This window comes from Salvelinus alpinus, chromosome 9 (genome assembly GCF_045679555.1).
Source record: "Salvelinus alpinus chromosome 9, SLU_Salpinus.1, whole genome shotgun sequence".
Classification (NCBI taxonomy): domain Eukaryota; kingdom Metazoa; phylum Chordata; class Actinopteri; order Salmoniformes; family Salmonidae; genus Salvelinus; species Salvelinus alpinus.
Window position 1 is genome coordinate 20,741,950 of NC_092094.1, and position 24,023 is coordinate 20,765,972.

General features: G+C 45.8%; 1 protein-coding gene across 2 annotated transcripts in view; it reads left to right on the forward strand.

Moving 5' to 3' along the window:
* The window catches only part of LOC139584486 (tetraspanin-9), a 306,094-nt gene that overhangs the window by 145,763 nt on the left and 136,308 nt on the right, over positions 1-24,023 (forward strand). Inside the window, exon 4 of one of the 2 annotated variants that reach the window (XM_071416411.1) lies at positions 20,311-20,390. In XM_071416411.1, coding sequence (XP_071272512.1) covers positions 20,328-20,390 — 63 coding nt within the window. In that variant the 5' untranslated portion in view covers positions 20,311-20,327. Of the gene's footprint in view, positions 1-19,199; positions 20,391-24,023 lie in introns of those variants that run through there. The other variant, XM_071416410.1, reaches the window with a different exon arrangement.

Below are 24,023 nucleotides of genomic sequence, written 5' to 3' on the forward strand. Positions count from 1 at the left end.
TTTATTTGCAAATTATGGTGGAAAATAAGTATTTGGTCATTAACAAAAGTTTATCTCAATACTTTGTTATATACCCTTTGTTGGCAATGACAGAGGTCAAACGTTTTCTGTAAGTCTTCACAAGGTTTTCACACACTGTTGCTGGTATTTTGGCCCATTCCTCCATGCAGATCTCCTCTAGAGCAGTGATGTTTTGGGGCTGTTGCTGGGCAACACGGACTTTCAACTCCCTCCAAAGATTTTGTATGGGGTTGAGATCTGGAGACTGGCTAGGCCACTCCAGGACCTTGAAATGCTTCTTACGAAGCCACTCCTTCGTTGCCCGGGCGGTGTGTTTGGGATCATTGTCATGCTGAAAGACCCAGCCACGTTTCATCTTCAATGCCCTTGCTGATGGAAGGAGGTTTTCACTCAAAATCTCACGATACATGGCCCCATTCATTCTTTCCTTTACACGGATCAGTCGTCCTGGTTCCTTTGCAGAAAAACAGCCCCAAAGCATGATGTTTCCACCCCCATGCTTCACAGTAGGTATGGTGTTCTTTGGATGCAACTCAGCATTCTTTGTCCTCCAAACACGACGAGTTGAGTTTTTACCAAAAAGTTCTATTTTGGTTTCATCTGACCATATGACATTCTCCCAATCTTCTTCTGGATCATCCAAATGTTCTCTAGCAAACTTCAGACGGGCCTGGACATGTACTGGCTTAAGCAGGGGGACACGTCTGGCACTGCAGGATTTGAGTCCCTGGCGGCGTAGTGTGTTACTGATGGTAGGCTTTGTTACTTTGGTCCCAGCTCTCTGCAGGTCATTCACTAGGTCCCCCCGTGTGGTTCTGGGATTTTTCCTCACCGTTCGTGTGATCATTTTGACCCCACGGGGTGAGATCTTGCGTGGAGCCCCAGATCGAGGGAGATTATCAGTGGTCTTGTATGTCTTCCATTTCCTAATAATTGCTCCCACAGTTGATTTCTTCAAACCAAGCTGCTTACCTATTGCAGATTCAGTCTTCCCAGCCTGGTGCAGGTCTACAATTTTGTTTCTGGTGTCCTTTGACAGCTCTTTGGTCTTGGCCATAGTGGAGTTTGGAGTGTGACTGTTTGAGGTTGTGGACAGGTGTCTTTTATACTGATAACAAGTTCAAACAGGTGCCATTAATACAGGTAACGAGTGGAGGACAGAGGAGCCTCTTAAAGAAGAAGTTACAGGTCTGTGAGAGCCAGAAATCTTGCTTGTTTGTAGGTGACCAAATACTTATTTTCCACCATAATTTGCAAATAAATTCATTAAAAATCCTTTAATGTGATTTTCTGGAAAAATTTTTCTCATTTTGTCTGTCATAGTTGAAGTGTACCTATGATGAAAATTACAGGCCTCTCTCATCTTTTTAAGTGGGAGAACTTGCACAATTGGTGGCTGACTAAATACTTTTTTGCCCCACTGTAAATAGTGAATAAGAGAGGACCAAGTACAGAGCCTTGGGGCACACCATTAAAGACAGACAATTTAACAGACATAAGCCCATCAAATTGAGTGCACTGAGTTCTATCAGACAGATAGTTAGCAAACCATGCAACTGCATGCTCTGAAAGACCTACACTCGACAATCTCTGCCTTAGTATAGCATGATCAACTGTATCAAACGCCTTAGAGAGATCTTTGTAGCACAACAAGGACCGAGTTTGAGAAAACCTGGTGTAGAGTACAGTAATCCAGTACCAATAGATAACCTATTTTATAATATGGTCATTTAGCAGACGCTTTTATGCAAAATGACTTAGAGAACTGTCTACATTGACAGTGACATACTGGTCATTGTTACCAGCAGCGTGCTCTAACACCTACTGATCCATTGGATTTGAAATCCATTTTGGATTTTGTGACTGCTTTGATAAATTAGTGTGTCACGTTGATTGAAAGGAACTGAGTAGTCAGTCAGTCCCCTTCTCCCAGAGCAGTTGGCCTTCCATCCACCTGTGATCATTCAGGAATACCAGGCAGGCGACAGCCTTGAGCTGAGCAACCACACTGAATGACTGACCGAGCAACCGCACTGACTGACTGACCACACTGACTGACTCAGAAATGCCCGACCAACCAGAATAGAATCACTAACATGGCTCCTCAAGATTCCAAGTTTCACACACGGACATTCTCTCCAATATCTAAAGCCCATGCAGCTTCCATATTCCACCAATAGCGATGCTCGCTTTTTAATGTAGTGTACTAACAGTTCTTCATATCTCACATTCGTATTTACAGTCATCTATAGCGCTGCAGTCTGATGTCAATGGGGAGTAAACACACATAAAGAACAGGTCGCTGGCGCTGGCAGGGCTACAGTGTTTTATATTAATGTATTCATGTTAACGGGTAGGAGTGGAGGAGTTGGCCCAAGTTGTTTTCTCTCACCAGTGAAGGTCAATGTCTGAAGAGGAACTTGAGGACACCCCTGCATTAAACATACAGTATCTCTGTAGGCAGGTTGTGTCTTAGACACTGTATCAGATTTCTAATGGTGTGTGTAGTTAAAGCCTGCGGTGTGCTGCATGTTGGGAAGTGATTAAGGCTTTATTAGATGGCCGTGTGCTGTGACTTGTCATCCGGCACTGCAGCAACAGCTGCAGAATATTTTTACCTGGACGACTCAAGGCAATGAACAGTATCACATCCAGCCGGGTCCTCCAGATCTGCTGGAAAACCACACACTGCATAATGTACATATCCAATGTGTCTCCATCCAGAAAGCCATGTCATTAAAATAGGAAAATCATGCGGGTCTCCTCTCTCTCTCTCTCTCTCTCGCTCTCATCTAGATTTATAATGGAGGAAGTGTGCCTGTCTGCATCAGAATCACAGGCTTGGTTTAAACTATCAAAGACAGCCTGAGTGCGTCTCGGGAATTTTTCAAACATGGTTAATTTTTCAAGATGCAAGATCATGGTTTTTACACATGGGAGGTTGATATTATAATCCTAAGCCATGGGCGCTCTGGGGGAAGCTACTTAAGGGCCCTAAATCATTTTGAGAGAGAACTTGTGCTCCTGAGAGTGATTTAAATTTGATGACAGAGTGGCAGACTAGGTTTGCATGCCTATCACCGCCTGCCACTTTCCTCTGAAGTTTTGGAGAGCTGTTGTACCCAATCTCACTCAAAGCACTCCGCCAAGAGAATATGTTAATTTGCCCCTTATTATTTACCTATAGCTGTGTGTAATGTATATATGGATGTATTTAAAACATTAATACGTAATGTACTTTCCCACCCTCCCATGTATTGGGAAACGATAAAGAGGTTTTATTCAAATCATCTACAGGCAATTGTATTTCAATATATCTCACTGCTAAACTCTTGCTTGCTTGGAGTGCAAGAAGAAGTCCATTTAGAATCAACAATGCTCAGAGGGCTGTGCAAAATTGGGAGCCTTCAGCACAGTACGTATTAGTGTAATAACAGAAGTAGCCTGAGCTAATTTAAACTTAAGCCCTCAAGAGAATTTCCTCCTTCTGCAGACTTTAATTAAGAACATCTGTCAGGGCCATGCGCAGTATGTTCATATACACTGCCTATTAGCAGGACAGAGTTGTTTTTGTGGGGGAAATGAATAAATGTGGGTAATTGATTATTCCATAATTTGGTTAGTTTAATATCAGATGTTAACCGTGGACTCTGTTCAATATTCATATCACTGTCTAACATGAGTGTAAAATAACAAACTCAGTTTTCTGTATCGGCTCTTTATTTACCTTCTGGAAATCCACAGGGAGGCTGCAGGAGTGAAAGTGTGAGAGAAAGTGTGAGGTGCTGTAAATGTTTTGTGTTGACAGATTAGGGCAATGCTCTTTGGTATTCAGCAGGTTTGGATGGTGATGGCGTTCATCCCGAAGTTGTTCCACACCAAAGAGCTACGGCGGTAACCGCACACGGAGACATCTGCTGCTGGGATCTCTGTGGATCCGCAGAGGCAGCGAGGTGAAGAGGCTAGATTTTACCCATAAGTGCCGCGTTGCATAAAACATGCATCCGTTAAAGATTTTTTTCTTTCACTTTACAGTGTAATCAACTAGTTTCTTTGGCCTGGTGTTTCACTTTGGTATGGAGTTTGAAGCCACCAGGGAATTTCATGTTCAGGTACTTTCTGAATGGGGGCACTTTGTCAGATGAAGTACTTCATTGAGTGACTCTCCGGTTGTGCTTGGGAGCCTTCTACAGCCTTATACAGTATTTCATGTGAGTGGGTTCATCTCCATGGCAGGCTTATTAGCAGCAGTTGTGAATTCATATCAATAGTGGAGCATGTCACCTGTCCCCTGTCAGAGAGGGGGGCTGGCCTCTTCCTTCGTCCAGCCCCATAATCCCCTATTACAGGGATCATCAACTGGCGGCCCGTGGCCGATTCTATTTGGCCCCCCAAATAAAACACTGTAAAATCACTAGGAATTGTCACATATACTCCCTCTCCGGCCTCTAGGTCATCAGGCTGCTGATTATCCCGCACACCTGTCACCATCGTCTTGTGCACCTGCGCCTCATGACTCACCTGGACTCCATCACCTCCTTGATTATCTTCCCTATATCTGTCACTCCCCTTGGTTCTTTCCTCAGGTGTTATTGTTTCAGTTTCATGTCTGTGCGTTGTTCGAGGTTCTTGGTTTGTATTATGTTTATTTTATTAAAACACTCACTCCCTGAACGTGCTTCCCGACTCTCAGCGCACATGGTTACAACAATTCACCTCAAAATTATTTTAATTTAGGAAATCTATTCTCCAATATTTCCTCTCGTAAATAGAGAGACATACTGTATGTGATTGTGTACCAATGTAATCAAGGTTTGAAATGATTGTTTTTGTCAAATACAATATCTAGTTGATGAACCCTGCCCTACTGGGTGACTTCTCTAATGCTTATCCAAATAGAACGTATCTGGGGAGCTGTGACATGGTTACTGCTTACTGCTGATCTGGTCTCTTGGCTGCCCTGTGTTTGTCTGTCCATGGGTGCATGGCCAGGACAGTGTGGCTGCTCAGATTGACCCAAGGCCATATTGGCCAGGGTTGAGCCAGCTCCCAGTGCACAAACACACAACCACATACACATACACAGTTCACAGTACACAGGCTGCTGACAGAGGGCCATATCGAGGGGAGGTGCTGCCCAGCTCGTGGGTCTGAGAGCCTGGGCACTAATAGGGGAACTTCTCTGTGTGTTTGTCGCAGTCAGGCATCAGTGCCAGTGGGCTGGTTGGAGTGGACAGGAGGAAGGCTCTTTAGATTCTTCATATAGATAGAGCTGTCTGGGCCTGCTGGGTCCCTCTCTATGATCAGTATGGCGCTCATCCCTTGGGGTAGTACTCTATGTGGATATGCATGTGGTATTTTATTATCCGATGATATGCTAATAGTATGGCGTTCCGGAATATACGACATAGGATAGTAAATCAGAGCAGCCAACAACAGGGTGTATTAGAGACTTGAAGAATGAAATTATTTGTGGTGCGGAGCAGGAGCACAATGGGAAATGTCCTCAGGCATCTAGCTACTGTGTCTATCCTCTCTGAACAGAACAAATAGTTGGGCGCATGTTCTCTCCGTGTTCCCTCATCCCTCACTCTTTCGACACAGTGGCGTGTCGACACCCCTTCCTTTGTTTGCATTGCAGACGACAGCCCCTGAAATATCGATGTGATTCACCTGACCTTTCCGAGCTGTGTCAGCAGGTTGGAATCCTGTAGATACTACCCGGTTCTGCCTGGTCTTATTGACTAACTCTCATGTATAGGACACTCTCCACAAACTGCTCCACACATGGTGTCACCAGCTGTTTCCCACTGTAGGAGTTCCATATTAAACCAAGGTGACCTCTCAGCAAGCTGACCCCTTCATCCTGAACCATTGACAGACAGAGATCCGAACACTACAGATCTATGGGATTTGCCATAGACTCCATAGTCTGAGCCTTAGTGGAAACCACAGAGGGATCTTTAGGGCTCCTCTTGTCTTCTCTTCCACCAGGTTAATAAAGGATCTGACCCAGGTCAGAACCACTGGCTGGGCCTATCTACCTCTCTGTCTCTCTCTCTCTCTCTCTCCATCTCTCTCTCTTTTCTAATCTTCCTCTCTCTTTCTTTCCCACTCCATCTCTCTCTATAGCGTCCTAGCCAGTGCCCAGGATGGTGTATGTATTTCTATCCCTGTCCCATGCCGTGTCCTGTAACTTGTTTCCCTGAAAAACAGAGGAGATTTACATATGTGTCGGATTGCCTGCGCGGCGCCACAGGAAAACTTCTTCACAGAGGGCTCCATCTGCGGGCGAGCCCAGACTGACTGCTGATATAATCACTTACCTCCAGAGCCCTAAATAGGCTTTGGTTGTGGCTGGACAGCATCCACAGGTTCTTAGGAAACAGGAATGAAACAGGGATGAAAGTATGTGCCCAGAGAGACGATTACGTTACGGATGGTTCCATGCGGTGAGGACAGGGGGGTGTAGACCACATCCCCCTTTATCCGTCTCTCTTTTCCCTACTGGACCAAAATAAAAGCCCCCCGGATCACTCGTCTTTTCTCCTACTAGTCTAGGGCCAGTAACTTAACCCACTGTCACTAACTATAGAAGTGGAAGTGTTTTTTCCCCCTCGTTAATTTCCTGAGTGTGTTTTATTAGATTTGTGTAAGCGTGCAGGCGGAAGGCGGAAGGCATCCATCATGGCAGGTGTAACTGATAATGACCTTTTAAGAAGAGATCCCTGTCTCTTAAAGCTAAAACAAATCCCAGATTGTAGCTTTAAAGCTTTGCATCTCACATCAATGTTGCAGGCAACCTTCTGCAGTGTGCATTGGCTGTGTATAGGGACTTATGTAGGTTTGCTTGGTTGATGGCTTCAAATATCCTTGGTCCCCAGTTTCTGCAAGACAATTGATTCAAGGCATTACAGAGAGGAGGCAGAGGGTAGGAAACCCACGACTTTCAACATTTATCACAGACAGTAGCTCTCAGGGATGCATTTGTCAAGCAGTGTGTGCACTGTTCACCTGAAAATGCCATTTAATTCAAAGGCATATACTGCTTTGCTTTGTTTTGTTCCATTTTTCCTGCACAAAAGGGCTATTTAATATAATAATGTGTGGGCTTGCGAGTGTGTACGTCCATGTGTGTGCGTATATGCACATCTGTGCATGTGTGTTTCTCGTGAACCTTTGAGTTATCCACAGTATGCAAAATGAAATCACAAATCTTCAGAATCTAAGAGTTGAATCTAGCTCATGTTGAGGACGAATGGATGCTTTCCACACACTGTTCGAAAGCTTACAGTGAACTTTAAATGACCTTACAGCCAATAAATCGATGACCGGGGCCTGACTTCAGCACTCGTCTGATTTCCCCCTGAACTGAATAAGACTCATATTGCTGACGTTCCATTCTTTCATATACCGTTATGGGCCTTTTAAATATTACATTAACTCGTCCACTGTCCAGAGGACTTAGCTGTCCTGCTCCTTTGATCAACATAATAATCATGAATCCCTGTCACAAACCATATCTCTTTTGTGTATCTTTGAATTCATGTGAGCTACAGTACAACTCCTGGCATCATATACAGTTCTATAGTATTTAACATCGCAAACATGTTGCCTTATTGAACGCCAATTGTCTTATTTTGTTACAGACTGATATCTTTGGTAGCATATGTTGTATTTCAGGAGAGAAAATGGGGGACTTGGCTTAGACTGGGGGACTTGGCTTCTCTATGTGTGTGAGGTCTGTGTGATGGATCTGCCTGCAGGTCTACTGTTTAGACTGGGGGACTTGGCTTCTCTAGGTGTGAGAGGTCTGTGTGATGGATCTGCCTGCAGGTCTACTGTTTAGACTGGGGGACTTGGCTTCTCTAGGTGTGAGAGGTCTGTGTGATGGATCTGCCTGCAGGTCTACTGTTTAGACTGGGGGACTTGGCTTCTCTAGGTGTGAGAGGTCTGTGTGATGGATCTGCCTGCAGGTCTACTGTTTAGACTGGGGGACTTGGCTTCTCTAGGTGTGAGAGGTCTGTGTGATGGATCTGCCTGCAGGTCTACTGTTTAGACTGGGGGACTTGGCTTCTCTAGGTGTGAGAGGTCTGTGTGATGGATCTGCCTGCAGGTCTACTGTTTAGACTCGGGGACTTGGCTTCTCTAGGTGTGAGAGGTCTGTGTGATGGATCTGCCTGCAGGTCTACTGTTTAGACTGGGGGACTTGGCTTCTCTAGGTGTGAGAGGTCTGTGTGATGGATCTGCCTGCAGGTCTACTGTTTAGACTGGGGGACTTGGCTTCTCTAGGTGTGAGAGGTCTGTGTGATGGATCTGCCTGCAGGTCTACTGTTTAGACTGGGGGACTTGGCTTCTCTAGGTGTGAGAGGTCTGTGTGATGGATCTGCCTGCAGGTCTACTGTTTAGACTGGGGGACTTGGCTTCTCTAGGTGTGAGAGGTCTGTGTGATGGATCTGCCTGCAGGTCTACTGTTTAGACTGGGGGACTTGGCTTCTCTAGGTGTGAGAGGTCTGTGTGATGGATCTGCCTGCAGGTCTACTGTTTAGACTGGGGGACTTGGCTTCTCTAGGTGTGAGAGGTCTGTGTGATGGATCTGCCTGCAGGTCTACTGTTTAGACTGGGGGACTTGGCTTCTCTAGGTGTGAGAGGTCTGTGTGATGGATCTGCCTGCAGGTCTACTGTTTAGACTGGGGGACTTGGCTTCTCTAGGTGTGAGAGGTCTGTGTGATGGATCTGCCTGCAGGTCTACTGTTTAGACTGGGGGACTTGGCTTCTCTAGGTGTGAGAGGTCTGTGTGATGGATCTGCCTGCAGGTCTACTGTTTAGACTGGGGGACTTGGCTTCTCTAGGTGTGAGAGGTCTGTGTGATGGATCTGCCTGCAGGTCTACTGTTTAGACTGGGGGACTTGGCTTCTCTAGGTGTGAGAGGTCTGTGTGATGGATCTGCCTGCAGGTCTACTGTTTAGACTGGGGGACTTGGCTTATCTAGGTGTGAGAGGTCTGTGTGATGGATCTGCCTGCAGGTCTACTGTTTAGACTGGGGGACTTGGCTTCTCTAGGTGTGAGAGGTCTGTGTGATGGATCTGCCTGCAGGTCTACTGTTTAGACTGGGGGACTTGGCTTCTCTAGGTGTGAGAGGTCTGTGTGATGGATCTGCCTGCAGGTCTACTGCTTAGACTGGGGGACTTGGCTTCTCTAGGTGTGAGAGGTCTGTGTGATGGATCTGCCTGCAGGTCTACTGTTTAGACTGGGGGACTTGGCTTCTCTAGGTGTGAGAGGTCTGTGTGATGGATCTGCCTGCAGGTCTACTGTTTAGACTGGGGGACTTGGCTTCTCTAGGTGTGAGAGGTCTGTGTGATGGATCTGCCTGCAGGTCTACTGTTTAGACTGGGGGACTTGACTTCTCTAGGTGTGAGAGGTCTGTGTGATGGATCTGCCTGCAGGTCTACTGTTTAGACTGGGGGACTTGGCTTCTCTAGGTGTGAGAGGTCTGTGTGATGGATCTGCCTGCAGGTCTACTGTTTAGACTGGGGGACTTGGCTTCTCTAGGTGTGAGAGGTCTGTGTGATGGATCTGCCTGCAGGTCTACTGTTTAGACTGGGGGACTTGGCTTCTCTAGGTGTGAGAGGTCTGTGTGATGGATCTGCCTGCAGGTCTACTGTTTAGACTGGGGGACTTGGCTTCTCTAGGTGTGAGAGGTCTGTGTGATGGATCTGCCTGCAGGTCTACTGTTTAGACTGGGGGACTTGGCTTCTCTAGGTGTGAGAGGTCTGTGTGATGGATCTGCCTGCAGGTCTACTGTTTAGACTGGGGGACTTGGCTTCTCTAGGTGTGAGAGGTCTGTGTGATGGATCTGCCTGCAGGTCTACTGTTTAGACTGGGGGACTTGGCTTCTCTAGGTGTGAGAGGTCTGTGTGATGGATCTGCCTGCAGGTCTACTGTTTAGACTGGGGGACTTGGCTTCTCTAGGTGTGAGAGGTCTGTGTGATGGATCTGCCTGCAGGTCTACTGTTTAGACTGGGGGACTTGGCTTCTCTAGGTGTGAGAGGTCTGTGTGATGGATCTGCCTGCAGGTCTACTGTTTAGACTGGGGGACTTGACTTCTCTAGGTGTGAGAGGTCTGTGTGATGGATCTGCCTGCAGGTCTACTGTTTAGACTGGGGGACTTGGCTTCTCTAGGTGTGAGAGGTCTGTGTGATGGATCTGCCTGCAGGTCTACTGCTTAGACTGGGGGACTTGGCTTCTCTAGGTGTGAGAGGTCTGTGTGATGGATCTGCCTGCAGGTCTACTGTTTAGACTGGGGGACTTGGCTTCTCTAGGTGTGAGAGGTCTGTGTGATGGATCTGCCTGCAGGTCTACTGTTTAGACTGGGGGACTTGGCTTCTCTAGGTGTGAGAGGTCTGTGTGATGGATCTGCCTGCAGGTCTACTGTTTAGACTGGGGGACTTGACTTCTCTAGGTGTGAGAGGTCTGTGTGATGGATCTGCCTGCAGGTCTACTGTTTAGACTGGGGGACTTGGCTTCTCTAGGTGTGAGAGGTCTGTGTGATGGATCTGCCTGCAGGTCTACTGTTTAGACTGGGGGACTTGGCTTCTCTAGGTGTGAGAGGTCTGTGTGCTTTGTCATCTCTATAGCTTCCTCACTCTCTGGTTGACAAGAGTGCACAAATATGTGTCTTCTCCTGCAGTCGGAATATGGGAGATGTCAGGTGGGAGTTTTCCACTGTTTTCCACCAGTGTGAATCACGGTTGAGTGTGTTTGTGAAAATGCGTGTGAAATTCACTTTAACACTGCCATCTTTTTTTAAACAACCACAAACAAACTTCTCTCACGAGTAGCAACTCTTGACATTATTTGAAATGTCTGATGCTTATCAACACAACCATACATGTACACTGATTTCCTGGGAGCTCACCCCTAATGTCACACACTCTAAAAATCCAATCAAATCAGATGTTATTTGTCACATGCGCCGAATACAAAAGTTGTAGACCTTACCGTGAAATGCTTACTTACAAGCCATTAACCAACAATGCAGTTCAATAAATAGAGTTAAGAAAATATTTACTAATTAAACTAAAGTAAAAAATAAATAATAATAATCAAAAAGTAACACAAGAAAATGTCATAACAATAATGAGGCTATTTATAGGGGGTACCGGTACCAAGTCAATGTGCGGGGGTACAGGTTAGTTGAGGTCATTTGTAAAGTGACTATGCATAGATAAACAGCGAGTAGCAGCAGTCTAAAAACAAAGAGGGGGGGGTGACATCAATGTAAATAGTCCGGGTGGCCATTTGATTCATTGTTCAGCAGTGTTATGGCTTGGGGGTAGAAGCTGTTAAGGAACCTTTTGGTCCTAGACTTGGCGCTCCAGTACCGCTTGCCACGCGGTAGCAGAGAGAACTTATGACTTGGGTGATTGGAGTCTTTGACAATTATTTGGGCCTTACTCTGACACCGCCTAGTATATAGGTCCTGGATGTCAGGAAACTTGGCCCCAGTGATGTACTGGACCATACGCACTACCCTCTGTAGCGCCTTAGATGCCGAGCAGTTGCCATACCAGGCGGTGATGCAACCGGTCAGGATGCTTTCGATGCTGCAGCTGCAGGACTTTTTGAGTATCTGGGGACCCATGCCAAATCTTTTCAGTCTCCTGAAGGGGAAAAGGTGTTGTTGTGCCCTCTTCACAACTGTCTTGGTGTGTTTGGACCATGATAGTTCATTTGTGATGTGGACACCAAGGAAGTTGAAACTCTCGACCCGCTCCCTTTCAATCCCGTCGATGTTAATGGGGGCCTGTTCGGCCCTCCTTTTCCTATAGTCCATGATCAGCTCCTTTGTCTTGCTCACATTGAGGGAGAGGTTGTTGTCCTGGCACCACACTGCCCCACTGTTGAGGAAGTCAGGAAGTCCAGGATCCAGTTGCAGAGAGAGGTGTTTAGTCCCCAGGTCCTTAGCTTATTGATGAGTTTTGTGAGCACTATGGTGTTGAATGCTGAGCTGTAGTCAATGAACAGCATTCTCACATAGGTGTTCCTTTTGTTCAGGTGGGAAAGGGCAGTGTTGAGTGCAACTGAGATTGTGTCATCTGTGGATCTGTTGGGGCGGTATGCAAATTGGAGTGGGTCTAGGGTTTCCGGCATGATGGTATTGACGTGAACCATGACTAGCCTTTCAAAGCACTTCATGGCTGCCGACGTGAGTGCTACGGGGAGGTAATCATTTAGGCAGTTTACCTTTGCTTTCTTGGGCATAGGGACTATGGTTGTCTCTTTGAAACATGTAGGTATTACAGACTCGGTCTGTAATACCTACATGTTGAAAATGTCAGTGAAGACACTTGACAGTTGGTCCGCGCATGCTTTGAGTACACGTCCTGGTAATCCGTCTGGCCTCGCGGCTTTGTGAATGTTGACCTGTTTAAAGGTCTTGCTCACATCGGCTACGGAGTGCGTGATCACACAGTCGTCCGGAATAGCTGGTGCTCTCATGCATGCTTCAGTGTTGCTTGCCTCGAAGCGAGAATAAAAGGCATGTAGCTTGTCTCGTAGGCTCGCGTCACTGGACAGCTCGGGGCTGGGTTTCTCTTTGTAGGCCGTAATAGTTTTCAAGCCCTGCCACATCCGACTGGTGTCAGAGCCGGTGTAGTAGGATTCAATCTTTGTCCTATATCGACGCTTTGCCTGTTTGATGGTTCGTCTGAAGGCATAGTGGGATTTCTTATAAGGGTCCGGATTAGTGTCAAACTTTATTTGTCACATGCGCCGAATACAACAAGTGTAGACTTTACCATGAAATGCTTACTGACAAGCCCTTAACCAACAGTGCAGTTCAACAGTGGGAAAGGGCAGCTCTTGCCTTTAACTCGGTGCGGATGTTGCCTATGATCCTCTAGTTGGGTCTGCTGAGGAAAGGAGCATCATGAATCCCTATTTAGTTACACTCTCCAGACACTTTTATCGACTTTATTGTTTTAAGTCACCGGGGATGGACTTAAAATGTCCGCTATCGTCTCATTGCCCAATTGCGTGGATGTCAGACTTTATCATAAAAGGCCAAGACAGAATCTTAAATATCAGATTGGATTGACGTCTGTCTGTCAATTCAATTGGGCCAGGCAGAATAGAGCTTGTTAGCATACTGACAAGGATGGACAGGACAGTAAGTCTTTGACCATATTTCTATGTATAATAACCTTTAGCCAGCTCGAATGATTGTCAGGGAGGTACCAGACACACTGGAGACAGACTGGTGTCTGATAAATTAGGAATGACCCCCTCTTGTTTGTTTTGTTTGGCCCCTGGTGACATTTGAGTTCCTGGAAGTGTGTGGTCCATTTAGTCACCTGACATGTCCTCCATGTTGTCCTTCATGTTGTCCTCCATGTACACAGCAACAGCAACAGCTTCAGCCCCAGTGTGTATATAGTGTATAGAATAACCAAGGGGGATGAGAGCTGAGATAGTGTGGGCGAACAGGCCCTTTGTCATCCTATTCCACTCACGCTCAGTCTTCCATGAGACTTTCACACTGGTGATTATCTACTATCACATGTCACACATACATAGGGCACACATACAGTATGTGGTAGGCTATAGGGTAAAGACTCTTTCTCTTTTGCAGGAACAGAAAAGACCGGGATTAATGAATGTTGAAGAGCTGACCTCTATTTTCATAGATCAGTTGGTATCCCCTTTCTGCCCGCTGTGAATCCTGGGGTTTAGGAGATTGCTTTGGATTTTCCCCCTCGCATTCAGTTAACATATGCAGTAGAAAGCAAAGCAGTGATTTTCCAGCAAGGCTTTAGAATTGTCTCCGTGCTCCTGCTTGTAAGTCACTCTAGTCCAGGGGTGGGCAAACTTTTTCTTTACTCAAATTTAAAACAGACTCCTAAAATACTGTAGGCAGTTGAGAGAGTTCCTCAAGGGTCACTGAGTCAGTAAAGCTGTATGAGTTTGAGCCTGAAACTGTGTTAAATGTCTAAACGGTATTATGACTGTAGATGTAACGGACATCATTTCAATTCAATTAGCATCTTCAAAATGGATTCATGACTGCCTTTAAATATCCAAACACTGGACTTTTTTCTACACTGGAAAAAATATATATATAAAATATATATATATATATAAACGCAACATGTAAAATGTTGGTCCCATGTTTCATGAGCTGAAATAACAATCCCAGACATTTTCCATAGCACAAAAAGCATATTTCTCTCAAATTTTGTTCACAAATTCTTCACTGACGAGTCGCGGTTTTGTCTCACCAGGGGTGATGGTCGGTTTCGCGTTTATCGTCGAAGGAATGAGCGTTACACTGAGGCCTGTACTCTGAAGTGGGATCGATATGGAGGTGGAGGGTCCGTCATGGTCTGGGGCGGTGTGTCACAGCATCATCGTACTGAGCTTGTTGTCATTGCAGGCAATCTCAACACTGTGCTTTACAGGGAAGACATCCTCCTCCCTCATGTGATACCCTTCCAGCAGGCTTATCCTGACATGACCCTCTAGCATGACAATGCCACCAGCCATATTGCTCATTCTGTGTGTGATTTCTTGCAAGACAGGAATGTCAGTGTTCTGCCATGGGCAGCGAAGAGCACGGATCTCAATCCCATTGAGCACGTCTGGGACATGTTGAATCGGAGGGTGAGGGTAGACCCATTTCCCCCAGAAATGTCCGGGAACTTGCAGGTGGCTTGGTGGAAGAGTGGGGTAACATCTCACAGCAAGAACTGCCAAATCTGGTGCAGTCCATGAGGAGGAGATGCACTGCAGTACTTAATGCAGCTGGTGGCCACACCAGATACTGACTGTTACTTTTGATTTTGATCCCCCCCTTTGTTAAGGGACACATTATTCCATTTCTGTTAGTCACATGTGTCACGCCCTGACCATAGTTTGCGTTGTATGTTTCTATGTTTTGTTTGGTCAGGGTGTGATATGAGTGAGCATTCTATGTTGTATGTCTAGTTTGTCTGTTTCTATGTGTTTGGCCTGATATGGTTCTCAATCAGAGGCAGGTGTTAGTCGTTGTCTCTGATTGGGAGCCATATTTAGGTAGCCTGTTTTGTCTTTGTGGGTTGTGGGTGTTTGTTCCTGTTCCTGTGTTTGTGTTCACTATACGGGACTGTTACGTTTTCGTTCGTTTGTTGGTTTATTGTTTTGTTCGTTGTTTAAGTATTCTTATTAAAATGAATACTCACCACGCTGCATCTTGGTCCTCCTCTCTTTCGCACGACGAAGAACGTTACAACACGTCTGTGGAACTTGTTCAGATTATGTCTCAGTTGTGGAATCTTGTTATGTTCATACAAATATTTACACATGTTACGTTTGCTGAAATAAACGCAGTTGACAGTGAGAGGACGTTTCTTTTTTTGCTGAGTTTGTGAACTGTAACTCAGTCAAATCTTTGAAATTGTTATATGTTTGTTCATTGTAAAACAAAATAAAGCTATTGTTTTGGATGTTTTTTGGCTTATGATCGATCACACATCTAATTTATTCATGTGAAAATAGTTTAGTTTTGGATTCCATTAAGAGCAGTTGCCCGAGTCGTAATCCTACAGATGTATATTTTCTTTATCATTTCTTCCAATAGGTTTAAGGAGAAACAATCCACCTAAGACAACTTTGCACTATTGGTCTAATTATTGAAGTGCTTCTTAAACACAGGAGGCTGCTGAGAGGAGGACGGCTCATAATAATGGCTGGAACCAGCAAATGGAATGTCATCAAACACATAGAAACCATGTGTTTGATGTATTTGATACCATTACACTTATTCCGCTCCAGTCATTAACATGAAGCCGTTCTCCCCAATTAAGGTGCCACCAACCTCCTGTGCAAATAAATAAGAACTAGCCCTCCACCCCCTACTGTTTCTGTTGTGCTGGCAGTGGTGGAACGTTGGATAGACTACATAAGCTTTAGTTCAATAGAGCTCCACACAGATATGCCAGAACCAACACTGTCCATTTAATATTTACACTTCTACTTGTATTTTTCTGTTATACTCTTTCATACTATGATAGAAAAGCAGCAGTGTCTTGGTTAGAAGAGCCCTGAAATGGAGGATTCTAAGATGAATTCTTACTGAACACGAAGCTCGCCTTCCAGTATTCCTTTTTAGCATGTATTGAAGGAGCTGCCAGGTTTATTCAGCATCAGAGGGAAAGTTAGAATGAAGAATCCCTGTCCTGCTGTACCACATCTATACACTGTATCTCCACTGCTCCTGTGCCCACTCCTCTGACTCTATGCTATAGACCTTGTCTCTCCGGAGTTTCTCTGAGTCTCTGAGTAACCTCTAGTTGCCTAATAAAGGACTTCAGAGCCCCATGCCTCTCTGTTCTCTTCTGCTGAGTGGATGGCGATGAGCTGAGCTGGGCTTGGCTCAGGAGGGAGTGAGAGGAGGAACGTGCCCTTGTGTCTGGTCGAGGCATCAGCAGCACATGCAAGCTAAGAGGCCCAAGCAACACAAACATTGGCACAGACACATGCATACACACACACACACACACACACACACACACACACACACACACACACACACACACACACACACACACACACACACACACACACACACACACACACACACACACACACACACACACACACACACACACACACACACACACACACACACACACACACACACACACACACACGATAACATACGCACTATACATGCACATGGATTTAGTACTGTAGATATGTGGTAGTGGTGGAGTAGGGGCGTGAGGGCACACAGTGTGTTGTGAAATCTGTGAATGTATTGTAATGTTTTAAAATTGTATAAACTGCCTTAATTTTGCTGAACCCCAGGAAGAGTAGCGGCTGCTTTGGCAGCAGCTAATGGGGATCCATAATAAATACAAATACTAATAGCCCTCTGATGAATGCATGTCCTCCTCTGAGGTGGCGGCTACTGACACACAACATATCGAATTAAGAGTTAAGGTCTGTGATCAGACGACCCACGGGAGCTGAGCCAATGCTTCTTCAGCTCTCCATGGCACCACCAGGGACAGAGTATTGTGGGTCAAATATCCCCTGTTCTATCTGTGTGGGACTGCTTTCATAATTCTCATCCCACACCAGGATGACGTGAACAGTGACGCTGACATTGCCATTTTTTACAAGAAAGATGTGGTAGTACTGGGAGCATTTGGAAGTTTGCCAGTTCCATACCTTTTAATTCCACTTAATTATAATTATAGACCTGTGTCATTTTAAGTATGGTATTGCTAATTTAAAAAATATATATGTAAATGGTTTGTGATTTGGAGGAACACTTCCATTGTTCCTGGCTGATTAAAACTAGTATAATGTGATTTTGTCTCATGTTGTCATCCAACCTGTCACGTTCCTGACCTTATTTCCTTTATTTTGTCTTTGTTTAGTTGGTCAGGACGTGAGCTGGGTGGGCATTCTATGTTATGTGTTTCTATGTTGGGTTCATTTTCAATTAGCCTGATATGGTTCTCAATCAGGGGCAGGTGTTTTACGTTTCCTCTGATTGAGAACCATATTAAGGTAGGCTGTTCTCACTGTTTGTTTGTGGGTGATTGTTCCTGTGTCAGTGTTTGTGCCACACGGGACTGTTTTCGTTCGTTCGTTCGTTCGTTCGTTCGTTCGTTTCGTTTATTTTATTCGTGTGTTCCTTCCTGTTCGTGCATTCATGTTATATGTTCGCAAGTTCAGGTCTGTTAACGTCGTTTATTGTTTTGTAGTTTATCAAGTGTTTTTTCGTGTTCGTCTTTCTTTAATAAAACAAGTATGTATTCAAACCACGCTGCGTTTTGGTCCGATCCATGCTCCTCTTCAGACGAGGAGGAGGACGAGCGTTACACAACCACTACAATTCCATCAAGATACAGTATGTCAGACTTGTTAGAGCCGTGTATACTTTGTAGAAACACAAGATACATGGATTAGTGTATCTCTGTGTATACAGGGCATTACTGGGTTTACTTTAAGACCATTCAGTTGGAACTCTGCTCCATCCGTCTCTGAGCTGCAGCCATCACGAGCACTCAACCTCACCTTGCTGACAGAGAGAGGGACCGTTACCACAGCACAGCAGTACAGAGTAAAGATTAGGCTGTTTTCACAAACCCAACCCTGTGAAAGGGCTATGTGAGTGGTTGGACAGATAATGGTATTGCTGTTGTTTGTACGGTAGTTCTCTGAAGGAAAAGATGTGGCATAGCAAAGGAATCACAAACGCTGTATAAAAAGGTTGCAACACTTTCATCCCCATCTCATAAAATCAGCATGTACGATATGAATGAAATGGCCTCTCTATCAGGGTGGGTTTGATATCTGATCTGGTAAAATGCATTTTTCTCTTTGTTCACAGATCATGTACATTTAGGCATCTGACATTGTATTTCAAACCAGAGGGTTAGATAAATATAAGGACGCAGCTCTAGAATATTAGAGCTGTAATATGTTGTCAGCTCCATGTGTGAAACAACTGAGAGAGTCGGTGTTTGACCCTGGTTTCCATAGGAAAGTGTTGAGTATCTTTAAGCCACTCTCCCATTTCCATGCTTGAAATGGTGCGATAATTCCAAAGGCTGGGTCTCTGCCAATTTATCAGTGCTCCTTGCATGGAAGTGAGCCGGCATTGTGCAACTGACGACTTTGTGACAAGGCTGCACATAGCCTCTGCAAGTCTGCATACAGTAATCCTCCTAATCATGATCGTGCTCTGATGTCATCTTATCCAGCCTTTCACAAATAGAAAATAAATAGCCACTGTGAAAGTTAATTGGGCGTAAATATAGCAAGTGTCTCAATGAAATCACAGGTTTGAAGGTTGCATCAGACAGCGCCGGAGAAGTCCACCCCCCCCCTTCACCCACACCACCAACACGTTTCCTTGGACTCATGCTTTTTCGTATTATTAATGAATGGCCTCTCGGACCCCCTGAAGCACAGACAACACTGAGGAAATTGCTGAACTTGTATAGTCAAAGCTGTATTATGATCAGCTTATTAAAGACATGGTCGGGGCACAGGGGAGGAGCCCGGGTTGTCTGTAGCCGCCTGCAGCTGCCTCATTGGCTGCTCCCTCAGCAGTGGGGAGGGGTTGATGAGAGGCAGGGAGCAAGAGAGTGAGAGGGAGAGCAGAGAGAAGGGGGGGAGGGACAAGGGCAGTGCTCTAGTTAAGGGGGATAAGATAGGGAATGCCTGTTAGATGCATCTTGCCGGTAATAGCACACATCAGCCACGGCACTGCGACTGACAGCACAGGCAGAGAGCGGGGGACTGAGCAGCTGAGCACAGAATTGTACAATGAGAGAGAGAGAGAGAGAGAGAGAGAAGAGAGAATAACTGAATCAGATTATCATCAGCACGTTGGAGAGCGCAAAGCACAGAGGACTGAGAGAGCGCAGGAAAGGAGGAGAAGAAGAGGAGAGACGAATACAGATACAGATTGTGTTGTATGGGGGGGGCAAAAGTTTCCAGCTCCCCAGGCAGAAATCAGTCCTGAGGTCAGCAGTAGGGAGGAAGAAGTGGAGCAGCAGAGAGTTGGAGAGAGAGATTCACAGGCACACACACAGCACAGCAGTGTGGAGATCCAGGGGACACTATTGAAACTTACTGACTCAAGGACGTAGCTTGCTGTAACTCATCAGGGTAATAATGCTCCTCGCTGGACTAGGACTTCTCTGCATGGCTAACTCAGGAGCATGAGAGTAGACATTGGACACTGGGCAGACGACACATAGAGCTGGGAATAGTGCCTGTGTCTTCCTTTTACTTACCTGATACAGTTTAGTCGTGCCATTGTTGGGGGATAGAAAGATTCAGAGTTTCTGGGCTTGGAGAGAACCAGTACAGATCAGAGAGGGAGAGAGGAGACTGCTGGAGGGGGAGAGTTGTGTCCTCTCATCTCTGAGACATGGTAGAGTGTGTTACGGTAGAGAGCCCCTCAGCAGCAGTGTTAGCCCAAGAGCATGGAGAAGTCCAGCAGTGAGGAGTCAGCCATTCACCGCAGCCCATCCGTGGATAGCCGCGACTCCGACTTTGTCCGCGACTCCACGTCTGGCCGCCCGTTCGGCGGCCGCGGCTTCACCGCCGGCGCGTTCTACGGCTCTACGGGGCCGCGCGGTACCACTGCACAGGGGCAGGCTGGGACAGCGGCCGACACCAGCATCAACGTCGGAGGAGACAAGAGCAGCAATAACAAGTACACGGCGCCCAAAGGCAGCAAATACGTGGTCTTTTACCTGGATCTATCATTTGTGTTCCTTTTAGAGTTCAAGAAGTACAACATGGCACGGGGCTGTCTCTGCTGTTTGAAGTACATGATGTTCTTCTTCAACCTCGTCTTCTGGGTAAGCAAAGCATTATTTTACTATGTTGTTTTTCTCTTTCACATCTCTCTATCATGCGTTCTCTCTTTTTTGGGGTGCTAGTTATAGAACTGTATGGATGTAGAAGCAGTGTGATGCTGACACATGATTCTTGAAGTTACTCAGCAGATACAAATGTAAAAGTAGTAGTCATTAGTTTAACAGTGATATTAGTAAGACAAGATGATAAAATGCCATATTACATAATACTTGTAAACTGATATACTGATCATTTAAAGATTTCTCTTCAGGCATATGTGAGAGAAAGCTTTATGCTGGGGCTCATAATAATTTGCATGTTACTATTCCTGGTTGTCATTGAGTCATTGAAATGGTTGCTCCACCATGTCTCCCTTTGTGTGCTCTGCTGGGGCTGCCACTCATTCAGATGGCTTTACAACATGGGTCCTCATGGGTGCTGCTGATTTACTGCAAACATTATGAGTATTTAGCGTGTTAAGTTGTCTAGGCAAAGGACAGGGGGCATTGCTTACATGTATGAGATGAAAGCATGACATATCTGTGGATTGATTATGAATGATTTAGAATGACTGAGAATGTTTCCATTCATTTTGGTGAGCCACTGAAGAGAAGATAGATAGGATTAATCTGATTTGTGGTTTTTATTTACTTTGTATTTCACACATTGACATGTTTTATGTTTTTGATTTAAAGATTGGTCCGTGCTACTAAAAATTGAAAATCACAAATGTAGCTGGATTTTCTATATTTTTTACACCTTTACCAGCACTTCCACCCATCATCCAATCAAATCAAAACAGTTTTGATTTCAGTGGACATAATGTTTGCATCTGCTGTTTTGTTTGTGAAAGTGGGCATCCCCTGGAATATTGAACCAGTGGATTACGGGGGCTTAGTTGATGGGCCAGAGCCTTTTGTGTGGAGCCAATCATGCTTGAAGCATAATAACATCACAACACAACAGGGTCTACATCTCCAATCACGTCACCACTAGCCTACTACGTGCACCCTGCAATCTGGGGCACATCTGAGGCTCAGGCACCAGGCTGCTGCACATTATATCTGAACTATGGTGAGACCAACTGTCCACAGCACAGAGCAGATTCCAATGTAACTCAAGGGCAAAACATCCATGCAGGGCCAAAGGGGTATGTGTGTCTGATTGGCAAGGCAGGCTCACATCAGGCAAGGTGTGTTTACAGTTCGTGTGGAATCTGGAGAGATCAGAGGCTAGGCCGGACCGATGGATTGGCAAGGCAGGCTCACATCAGGCAAGGTGTGTTTACAGTTCGTGTGGAATCTGGAGAGATCAGAGGCTAGGCCGGACCGATGGATTGGCAAGGCAGGCTCACATCAGGCAAGGTGTGTTTACAGTTCGTGTGGAATCTGGAGAGATCAGAGGCTAGGCCGGACCGATGGATTGGCAAGGCAGGCTCACATCAGGCAAGGTGTGTTTACAGTTCGTGTGGAATCTGGAGAGATCAGAGGCTAGGCCGGACCGATGGATTGGCAAGGCAGGCTCACATCAGGCAAGGTGTGTTTACAGTTCGTGTGGAATCTGGAGAGATCAGAGGCTAGGCCGGACCGATGGATTGCGGCTGAGGTCATTGTGTCAGTGCTGCCCTCACTTTCCCGGGGTCTGTGTTGCTAAACCTGTACTTAACCCCTATTGGTGAATGTAAAACCCCCACGTCAATAACCTGCTGCTCTAGCTCCACACTGTGAGGAGGAGGAGGAGTAGGAGGGAGGGAGTGGGGAGTGTAAAGGTTACCACTGCATGTACCCTCCTGGGGTTGGGTAGAGTAAAGGTTACTAAACCGTTGATCTACGTGTGTGGGTGCACGTGGGTGGAGTGGGATTTTTAGACTGGCGGACACCGTTTGGTAACATGAAATCCTCGCAAGCTAGCTAGCAAATATTTGAATAATTCCCGGTGTAACTTAAAACATTATCCCAGGTTGATATGCTGCTTGTGTATTAATTCCCATATCAGTTAAAATAAAAAATAAAACATGTTTTGGTTACAGAGAAAAAAGCACATTGCTAGCTAGTTGGCTATAGCGGTTGTAATGGTTAGAGCGTTGGGCCAGTAACCGAAAGTTCGAATCACTGAGCTGACAAGGTAAAAATCTGTCGTTCTGCCCCTGAGCAAGGCAGTTAACCCACTGTTCCCCGGGCGCCGAAGACCTGGATGTCGATTAAGGCAGCCCTCCGCACCTCTCTGATTCAGAGGGGTGGGGTTAAATGTGGAAGACACATTTCAGTTGAATGCATTCAGTTGTACAACTCACTAGGTATCCCCCTTTCCCTAATCACTAGTTATTACTTCTCAACGAAATACCTTTTTGGGTGGACACTTGTTGTTTGGTTTACTGTTTGAACAGTTGCTGAGATTATATTTCGTTAGCAATGCAAAATAGGCTACTTTGATAATTAGCCTATATAGACTATAGATCAGATCAAGGAGCCAAGGGATACCACTGACCCTGCTCCCACAGCTGCGGAAGGAATGACATGGAATGACACGTGTGTCAATTTTCAGGTAGTAAATAAGTATGTTGAATGCTGGAGCATATTGCAAGTAGCCACCCCTTTTGTGACGAAAAACGACATTAGAACTAGTGATGGGAAGTTTGGCTTTTTTTACGGACTCTAATCTTTTCGAGTCATTCTGTTAAAAGAACGAATCTTTCGACTCATTTGGTTCATTTGAGTCAGTAATGCCCAGAGCACGCAGGACCCCCTACCAGTGACGATGAACTGAAAACTGGAAATAGTCATGATTCTACAAGCCTATTGTTCACATCCCGTTCACCATAGGGGGCTTATTGGAGCTGTCATTTATGACTGAGACTTGTGAAAGTGTGCTTTAAACTAGCGGTTCCCAAACGTTTTTACTCAGGCCTCCCTTCCAGCATTGGAGAACATCCCGTGCGAGCGCATGCCTTGTGCTTCAAGTTACCACTGTAAGCCCTGTGAAGGGAAGGTAGAATGAGGGAGTATAGCGAAGCTGGTGTGCGGCTCAGGGGAGGCCACCTCCACACCACCACTCCAATCTTGGGTGTCAGAGCTGAGGCCCTGGGCAGTTAGAGTAACCTTGCGAGTGCCACAGGGAGAGCAGCTCTATCCCAGGTGTGTCAGGATACAGGGCTGCTTTTTACTCTTTCCCCAGTTCCCATGCCCCTCTGTCTAGAGGCAGGGGTGGGACTGATTGAAGCCTGTGGTGGGCCCCAGTTCAGGGACAGACAGAGGAGCATGGGAACTGGGGGAAAGGATACTCTACCTGCCCAGGGCCTCAGCTCTGACACCTCAGATTGGCGCGGAGGTGGCCTCCCCTGAGCCGCACACAAGCTTCGCTATACCCCCTCATCCTCCATTCCCTCCATAGGGCTTACAGGGGTAACTTGAAGCACAAGGTAAACAACGGCAGGCACTCCAGACATTACATTTACATTTCAGTAATTTAGCAGCCGCTCTTATCCAGTGTGACTTACAAGTTAGTACATTCATCTGAAGATAGCTAGGTGGGACAACCAAATATCTCAGTCATAATTGTCACGCCCTGACCTTAGTATTCTTTGTTTTCTTTATTATTTTTGGTTAGGTCAGGGTGTGACAAGGGTGATATATGTT